The sequence below is a fragment of the Pogona vitticeps genome, chromosome 5 (genome assembly GCF_051106095.1).
Source record: "Pogona vitticeps strain Pit_001003342236 chromosome 5, PviZW2.1, whole genome shotgun sequence".
In the NCBI taxonomy this organism is placed as follows: domain Eukaryota; kingdom Metazoa; phylum Chordata; class Lepidosauria; order Squamata; family Agamidae; genus Pogona; species Pogona vitticeps.
Genome location: NC_135787.1, coordinates 181,622,703 through 181,632,111, shown reverse-complemented (window position 1 = coordinate 181,632,111; position 9,409 = coordinate 181,622,703). Strand labels below are relative to the sequence as shown.

At 42.4% G+C, this 9,409-nt stretch overlaps 1 protein-coding gene across 32 annotated transcripts in view; it reads right to left on the bottom strand.

The window, feature by feature from the left end:
- Positions 1–30: 30 nt before the first annotated feature.
- Positions 31–9,409, bottom strand: part of CALD1 (caldesmon 1) — a 210,657-nt gene continuing 201,278 nt past the window's right edge. For 20 of the 32 annotated variants that reach the window (XM_020811389.3, XM_020811394.3, XM_020811396.3 and 17 more), the window contains 5 exons: positions 7,414–7,551; positions 6,657–6,752; positions 5,100–5,180; positions 4,719–4,749; positions 31–2,509 (listed from right to left, as the gene is read on the bottom strand). In XM_020811389.3, coding sequence (XP_020667048.3) covers positions 2,478–2,509; positions 4,719–4,749; positions 5,100–5,180; positions 6,657–6,752; positions 7,414–7,551 — 378 coding nt within the window. In that variant the 3' untranslated portion in view covers positions 31–2,477. Of the gene's footprint in view, positions 2,510–4,718; positions 4,750–5,099; positions 5,181–5,401; positions 6,753–7,413; positions 7,552–9,409 lie in introns of those variants that run through there. The other 12 variants (XM_020811393.3, XM_020811403.3, XM_078376385.1 and 9 more) reach the window with 2 other exon arrangements.

The window sequence follows — 9,409 nt, the reverse complement described above, 5'->3', positions numbered from 1 at the left end:
AAGAAGGGAGGGGGGAATGAACAGAACTACTTTCTGGTAGACATACTCCCATTTATTGTGACTTGCAAATTCAACATAGGTTTTATTGCAGATACTCAGATGTAAAGAATCCAAAAAGTGTCTTAAAAATAACAACCAAGCAATGAGAAGAGACAAACCCAAAGTCACTCGCTGCATGATTTCACTCCATTCCAAAAGCCCAAGTGAATTTCAATATGTAAACAAGACAGTTTAGGGAAGCAGAGGAATTGGCTTCTGGATAGTGCCACATCATCTTATCTCTTTAAAATATATATAGATAGATGCAACAAAAATGAAAGCGGTAACAAGAGAGTAACAGTTCTCAAACTATAACTGCATCTGAGGTTTGGCTATAAAATTTTAACTATAAACTGTGCTACCCATGTTACTCCACCCATGTACTGTACGGTGTAAATGCTGAACATAATGTGGTATGTAAATTCTTATCTTAAAAAACAAACATCACTTGTGGTTGCTATATACAAGTTGAATAATATGGCTGTAAGGAAGAACTTCTGGGCGGAAAACTTGGGGACATCAACCCCTGGCCTCTCCACATCACCATCATCTCCCAATGCACCTGTGCTTATGGGGAACAAATCAGCACAAGATTGACTGGGGCCTTCCTTCTGCCCTTCCTATACACTGGCATGCCCTTGGCTTCACAGGCATGCTAGAGTGCCTTAGCAGGAGTCCTGAGCAGGAAAGAAGCAGCTAGATGTTATATAGAGGAGGAATCTCTTGGCTTCCCCTATAGATGAGGAATAGCAATCCAGACGGCTGCTGATCCTCACCTATGTATGTGGCTGCACCCACAAGTGGATGGATTATGTCCACGTATTTAAAACAGTGTGCAATGCATATAAACTTGATAAAAGGGCAAATATCAGTGTGCAGTAAAGTAGAAAAGAAGTCTCACCAACGGAGTGTGCGTGCATCTTGTGTGTGTTAATTATGGTAGTTTTATATAAATTAGCTACATTGATTTATACATGTGACCTATGCCTGACGCTTAATACCCTTTTTTCCATCCCTCTTTAAAACTATAATTTTAATCCACAGGCCCATTCACAGGCCTCTGATTTCTTTTAAAAAAAATTCTAATACTTTTCTTGCCAATACATCTATGGCAATTATGAAACCTTAATATAAAAAGTGTGTTTTGTTTAGGAAAAAAAAAGAGTTGTGATATTGGCTAGTTATGTAACTTTATAACTAAATATAGCACTCTAGCAGGTATTCAAAGCCTCCTACTATTAGAAGTGCCTTTGAGCTAAGTTTTGTAAAGCTATAGGTATATTTTCTAAAATTGCAGCTAACCAAAGAGAGTAAGAGAGGGGGGGGGAAGTTAATTAGTACCACTGTCAACTGCAATCGTCCAAATTTAGGTTATTAAGTTAAACTAAATAGAAAAAAAAGATTACTTAAAAAAATTACAAAACCTGTTTCATCTTGATGCACATTTGACATGGATAAACAATAGGGAAATGGTCAACTAAAGGAGTTTCTTCCATGCCTTAGTCTAAAGTGCAGAAAGAAAGAATGGGGGTCTGTTGCATCTGATGTTCCATAGAAGTGAATGGAGGGATCCACAGTTCCCATTTCCTATGCCCCTCTTTTCCACGTTCCTTTTTGAAGAGCGGAGAAGCACACCTGAATCCAGTCATCTCCACCATGTACACGGCCTTCAAGGATCAAGAGGGTAATGCTCATGAACGCCTGATTACATGTGACAACTCAGTAATAAAATTCCTAAATGCCTAAGAGCCAGGTTGGACCAAGCCCAAAGCGTAGTTCAACGTTCTGTTCACGCAGGGACCCTAGATCAGTCTGGATTCAGGATATCTATCCCTGAAGCAACTGGGGTTGCAGTCAACAAGGAGGGCAACACGTGCATTCATGCATGGAAATGGCATGCCACCAGAGATGACAGTAATGGCGTGCCATGGCCTCTGCACACAGTGGATTTACATAGGAGGTTCCAATAGGAGAGTGTAACCGATCTTTCTGTGTTAAGTAAGCTGGTAATGGCAGAGCTTAGCTGCACCTCTCCCTTTGAAAAACACCCACTGGCTACTTGGATCAACCTGGCCCATTAATTTTCCAGTCAATGGGACCACCGGCTCCTCTTCTACGGCTTCACATACGTCTTGTTCGGACCCACAGTTTTTTTTAAAACGAATCGGTAGAAGTGTCTCCTGTTTTTCACAGCATGGCTTCCTTTTAGGCGTAAGGCACTACTATTACGATGAACGTTTTAAGTCTGATTATTAAATAGAGTGCTCATACACATGTTTTTTTTTAAACTGGGATAATGAAGCAACAGCAAGAACCCAACCCCCCCAAAAAGGCCTTTGGTAAACAAACATAAATATATATAAAAAGAAAGGGACAGATTTAGCACTTCCATTTAAAAAAAAAAAAAGCAAGTTGGTCCAGCATCATGAACAGCTTCTTTAGGGTTCTTTTTCAAATTGTCTCAAACCTGCTGAAAGAAAAAGAGGTTAAGAGGTTGCTTATAAGAGCAATAAATGCCAATCAATGCTGGGATACTGGCATAACTGGGAAATCTCTGATTATTTCCAAGAATGCTGCTCTTGTAACAGTGCATCAATAACCCCTGGCAACAGAGACCAAGTACTCCTGACTGTACAGTATTCGCAATACTTCTTTGCTCACGTATTTATATGTGTGAGAAGTTTCCAATGAACTGCAAACTTCATGCATCTTTTATGTATCTCATAGTATCCAAAGCATTGTCTACCTGCTCTTTTGCTAACAAAAGGTGAAGCGTGAGTATTAATAAGTGAGAGACAATCTATTTTTCCACTTTCCGAAGCAGCACCTCAATCTCTGCTGTTATTTCCACTTTCTAAGACTATATACAGGTGTATGTGGAACAGTGCCACTGGATTTTTGCTATAGCTAGCAGGGATGTGCCATATAATCTTTCTCTGTTAAGTAGCTTGGATGCACCTCTCCCTTTGAAAAAACGCCTTTTTTCTATTTAGTTTAACTTAATAAACACAGAATAAGGATTTGCAGACTACCTCAAGACTGGCTCTCAGTACTTGATGAGTATAGACTACACAAGCACAACTGCACAAAGTAACCCAATTATGGCCCCCCCATCCTACAGCTGTCACCCCAGAATCAGCAGTACAAAATCTACACTTGCACAGGTGAAGGATGACCCAAGTAATTTCAATGGTGTCTCTAGGGTAATCAAATACATTTAGGAACAATTTTAATTTCTTTTGTTAAAAGCTTTGCCCATTTCCAGTCAAATAAGGCAGCTGCAACAAAATGAGGAAGTAGACCTATAAGAAAAAGCAGTGGTAGTGGACGGGGTGTGTGTGTGGGAGGCAGCAGGAGAGAGGCCTTCAACTCAATGACAGAGCACATGCTTTGCATGCAAAGGGTTCCAGGTACGATCCCTGAGACCTCCAGGTAGGGCTGGGGATGTGGGAAGCCCCTGAAATGCTAGATGGCTGACAGTCAATACAATACTGAGTCAGATTGGCCAAGGATCTGACTTGGGATAAGGCCGTTTCCTATGCAGGATACAAAGAAAGCTGGGACAGGATGGCCAAGGGAGGAGTGTTGTAGGACAACAACAGGACAGCGATGGGAAGTTCTTGACGGAAGGGCTGGGGGATGGAGGGTGGGAGGTTATGCTGTGAGCCGGTAAAGCAAGGAAGGTGGTGATTTCTAAGGGTTCCAAGCCTTACAAAAATCTTGTCATGTCACATTCATCATTTAAGCCAGGCTTGTCCAACCTGTGGCCCGAGGGCCGCATGCGGCCCAGGTCGGCTCGTAATGCGACCCAGTGCAATTTTTTTATTTTTAAAGAAATTCCAAAGTTTCAAGTTACACTGCCGGCGCTTGCGGCCGGAATGCGCCTGGGGCACGTCACAATGGGGGGGAGGAGAGGGAAGGAAGGAAGGAGTGGGAGGGGAGGGGAGAGGGGTGCTGCGTGACTGCATTGCGCCATCCCCGTCAATAGGTGGGCCCCCTCCCGGCCCCATAAAGCCACCTGAGTTGAAGCTGGCAGCCTCTGCTGTCTGAGATCGCAGCTGCCGGTAAGCGCGCTTGGAGCGGGGCTGCAGAGGATGGCTAGGGCTGCCCCCCCCATGCGGCTCACACCAAATTTATATCTTTTAATGTGGCCCAGGGAAGGTGAAAGGTTGGACACCCCTGATTTAAGCCATACAAACCTGGGATGAAAATGCTCAAGAGATGCTATAATTCTTCATGCTTATAATTTACAGCAAGTGTTTCTCAATCTTTGGGTCACCAGATGTTTAGATTTCGACTCTCAGCAGTGCCATCCAGATAGTTAGAGTAAAGGACTCCAAGGATTGAAGTCCAAAATAACTGAAATACTCCAGGTTGAGAATCACTGTTCTACCAGAACTCAGAATAAAATACCACATTGCCAGGCTTGGTCCTTGGTTAACCGCAGCCCTGCATCTCCAGCCACCATTAGGGAAAGGATACTGGGTGAAGAGGGGTATCCACCTAAGCCAGGATGCACGGCTTTGTTTTTCAAATAATTCCAAAATTATCAGCTAACTCCTACCACAACCACTCCTTTCCTGAGGCCACCATTATCATAATCTGCTTGCCAAACTAGGGAAACTCAGGGGAGCACCTGTCTTGCTGATCAAATATGGCTGAAAAGTTGTTTCACTTACCATTGGTCTCTGCCTTTTTCCCTGCTGTCACCTGTATCATAAAGGATTTCCACAAAGAGAAAGATCAGATGCATTTTTACATACATATCCCAACAGATTTTATCAAAGTAAAACAGAACAGGCAGTCAAATGGAGACTAGTGAGCCTGTCGCTAAAAGCAATGCTTCATTGAGAGAGTAGATTTATTTGATTTTCTTAGCATTGGATTTCTGTTTGACTAAATGCACGGCCAATTAATTTGCAACGGACTGTTCAGCTCTGAGTAATTATGTACCTGGAGAAAAAACATGCGATCACTTTCTAACTGCAAAGCTTCTGTCTCATCTGGTACAGCCTCTATGCTATAATAAAGACATAAATTAACTCATGGAGATACATTACCTTTGTGGGAGAACTGGCTTTCTCAACTGATTGTTTCTCCCAGAGGTTGCGTTTTCCGGATACGTCTCCAGGTTTTAAATCCTTAAATTTTCAACGAGAAAATGAAGCAAGATTAAAGGAGAGAAAGTGAATCATCTCACAATGAACTTTTGTATACAAATAATGGTGGAAGATATCTATCACTTATTTCCAAAAAAAGGTCTATTGAAACAAGCAGGAACTGCATGAAGGAGAAGCCAGCCAAGAGCACTGAAGTCACAGTTTTGTAATTTAGCAAAGCATCCTTTGAAACAGATTTTTACCTGACTACATTTGACAGAAAACAGCCAGTCCCAGAGAAGAATAGAACAGCAGGTGTCTGTACAGGATTTCAGCCAAGAAGATGGTGGTAAAAGAGAAGAGAGAAGAGAACAAGCACTGAGAAAAAGAAAATGAGTGTGAAGAAAGGACAGATTAGTTTAATTCATTTCTGTGAAGTATTTCACATTCTCAAGTCCAGCTGTTAAGTATGTGAAAGGCACTTTTCTAGCAACTTAAAAACCCCAACTTTGTGTTGAATGGAGATGGAGAAAACCACAGAAAGACTCTTGTTCTACTAGCTGAAAAGCATATCAACCCAACAGCCTGTCTCTAAGAGCATTTAGCCAGTGGTCCTTGTTACAGCTTCCCCAAATTGTGCTCTTTTAAAAACTACAATTCCCATACACGCCAACCACTGTGGCCAATAGACAAGGGTGATGATGGAGCTTGTGGTCAATGAATACAAATTCTAACTTGGCTGGTCATCCGACCATCCTAAAGAGTAAAAAGGCTGACCTTTGTTTTTGTCTCTCTGATCACTAAGCCTGCCTTTTCCCCCCCTTACTGTGCATGTTTATATATGCTTTTTTTGGGGGGGGGGGAAACACTAGTTTTCTATTGCCACGTTTATAGAAAACATTTGTGTGTGGGAGTGTATGTTGCCTCTCCCTGATGCTAAAGTCTAGCACTCTTGTGAGCCACCAGAAAATGCTTGGCAGACTCTTTTTGATGTTGGAGAAGCCTCAACTCAGGCAGGAACAAGGTACAGGTGAGATTGTATCTGAAAACATCTGTTTCAAGATAGCATCCTGTGTTCCTTTTTGAAAAGGGTGTAGGAAACAGATTCAGATACACCGAGGACAGCAACAAGCCCTGGGGTGGGTGGGAAATCCTGCCTTGAAAAAAGGTTGCCATGTGAAAAGTATACCCCCCCCCATCCTGTTGTCCTTGGTAATGCAAGCACCAGGCCCAATTCCCCCGGGCATAACTGTTGACATACAAGTGGTCTTGGCAGCCAGGAAGAGGAGGTGCTGCCACTAAAGAGAACAGGAAAGAGGGTCTTGGCACATGCTTTCCCTGAGACCCAGTGAAAAACGACCAGAGGATACTGAACTAGCTTCAGATGTTTCCTCAAGTACAAGTGCTGGTCATCTTCAACTCACTTCTGTACTTAACAACTGCCTTGCCCAGCAAACCACAGCTGCTTAAAGGCTTAAAGGGTGAGGTGACTTAAAACAGGAAAAGAAAAAGACTCACAGATGGTTTGGGAGCAGGTGACTTGCTGTTTTCTGGGGTCTTGGTTAACCACTCGTTGATGCGACTGGAGACACCGACCTTCAGTCCAGCCGTTTCCTGCGGAAGGTTTGGTCACAGGTGGAAAGGAGAGGCCTCGTAAGAGCATGGATGTGGAAGGTCAGGAGGAGAAAAGATGACTTGGGGATTAAGTCCAAAGTTTCGTGCTTTGCCTTTGTTCCAAGGTCTTCACAAAAGTGGTGGGCCCTGACCTAGGAGCGCTCAAATTTTATCTCAAAAGCTCAGGCTTAGAAGACCAAACTATGAAGACACAGAGATGGAGGCCCAGTTCAAGCTCCCACAAAATGCAACTAAGCATTCTTTCATCCCTTCCACTTTGAACGGCAGCCAGGAGATGTGGTTGCGCTTAAAGAGTGTGCAAACTTTTGAAGTGGCGAGGTTCGAGAGGTGTACCTTCATTGGGAACCTTTTAAAAGACTATTCAAAAACGTGGGTTTTTTAGACAACCCCTTCCCAGAATTGAATACAACAGTGCCTCTAACAATGAACATCCAAACTACCGCCATGTTGTTTCATTTTATGTTATTCTGTTCTATTGTGTGGTTTTTAATGTAATTTGTTTGTACTTTTTACATTTTGTTTGGTTGTTGTTGATTATCCTCATTGTTCTGTTATTGTTTTACCCTATTTGTACTCCATCCGGAGTGGCCTCGGCAGCCAGATGGGTGGTATAAAAAAAAACCCCAGATAAATAAGATACCTTATTGGATGTTCCTGTCCCAGAGGGTGATGAGAAGACATTGCCTTTCTCCCACATGCTCTTGATGTTACGGACCCCTTCAGCGGGAACTGGGAGGTCAGAGGCAGCTGGTTTGGGGGCCTTTGCGGCTTTAGTGCCCTGCAAGGAAACAGCTGGTCATCCTCAATGTTTTTTCCATTAGAGCATGTCACTGTAAAACTAGTTGGCTGCCCATGAGATTTCACAAGGAGATTTTACAAGGATCCCTGCTCCCCTACGTTCTCCTTGTTGCTTTCTATACCCTTCTCTCTGCTTCATTCCTCATCTTCTCACATCCCCTCCAAAGGAACCCATTATTAGCAATACTGCTTTACAGGCAGTCCCCCCACCACCACCACCATTAACTCAAAGATTGGGGTTTGAATATGACAGCTTCCATAATCCGCTATCTGTGACTTTCGCTACCCTCCAGCACTACCTCTACGCTATTGTCATTTTTGGTGACAATTTAAGGCAAGCTTTTAAGAAATAAACTGGACAAGATTGAGTAAGTGTGCTTTCAAAGCTTTTAAATGTTTAGACAACTGCTTTGATTAGTATTTTATGGTTAATTGTTTCTTTAACTTTGTAATCTTCTGGTTGAAATCGTGTTGTCTACCCTAGTAAGCTGTTCTACGTAGGCCCATTGAATTAGCTAGGATTTGGCAAGTCAATTCCTCCTTAAGCTCTATTTCATTCAACAAGTCAATTACAGCTCTAACTTGCTTTAGTGTAGTAAGTCACAACTACACTAGTTGTGTACTCTAAAGTAGCTTTCTCTGCCAAGCAACAGGACTTTAGCCACTGTGTCTTTAGTAGAATTTCATTTCATGACTGTCAGCTGCCTTGGGTCCCCTCACCAGGAGAAATGCAGCGTGCAAATGAAACAAACAATTTTAATTGCATGGTGGTCTTTAAAAATATATTAAAGTGAAACTGATAAAAATGCTTGCAGGGATAGGTCATATTTGAATGGAACACAGGAGACGGTGTTCTCAGTGGCTGCAACCACATTATGAAACATATGTATTATTTTTCTATTTTTGAGATCCACTCTATTCCAGACTTCTTGCTTCATATTGTTATTGTTTTAATGAAATACAAAGTTTTAAATCACGTATACTGTCCCGATAGTTTTGTACCAGTAAAACAGGATGCTAATGTTTTAATAAATAAAATTAATAAATTAGGTAGATTGATAGATTAATATACTGATGTATGATATTCACAAACATACAGCTCTTCCAGATGATGCAAAAGTTCTGCCCCGAATGGTTCCGGTTCATCCCACAGAAAAATGATACCCACTGGAACTCATGTCCAAATGAGAGATGGGCACAATTTGCCAGTTTGACGATTCATGCCAGCTTGTTTATTGGCTCAATAGTTGCTCAGTGCTTCAAAGCCCTGCCCCCTCCAGTGGGTACAACAGCCTGGCTTTCCTGCCCTGCCTTCTCCAGGCGCTGCCTCTGAGTGGGTATCTGGTAGAGAAGGTGGGGATTTGACGTGCCAAACAGCCGTTTGCCTGATAATGAACCGGCACAAACTGCCAGGCCAGCAGATTGTGCCCATCTGTAGTCAAAACTGTACAGCAAGATGCCACATATCTGAAAACTACTTCCAAGAAATCTTTGAAACCCTAGGAGGAAAAATTCCTCTTACCTAGTTAAAGTATCACATTGTTAAACTCTTATCAACTGGGAACAAAACAAAACACGCCTTCATCAGGAATGAAAGCACAAAAAGGCAGGTGAAAGAACACTGAATGTATTGGTTCAAACCTACAAGACACTTGGATGGTAAGGAAAAATACAGAAGCCAATAGTACAGAACTTAGTATTCTTACTGGAACACTTGCCACCTCTGGAAGAGCATGCACACACATATACACGTTCTTAAGGCAAAACAGAGGCCCCTGTCTTTCCTCTGTGAATTCAGATGTAACAACAAACTATGGTTAACAAAAACTATGGTTTGC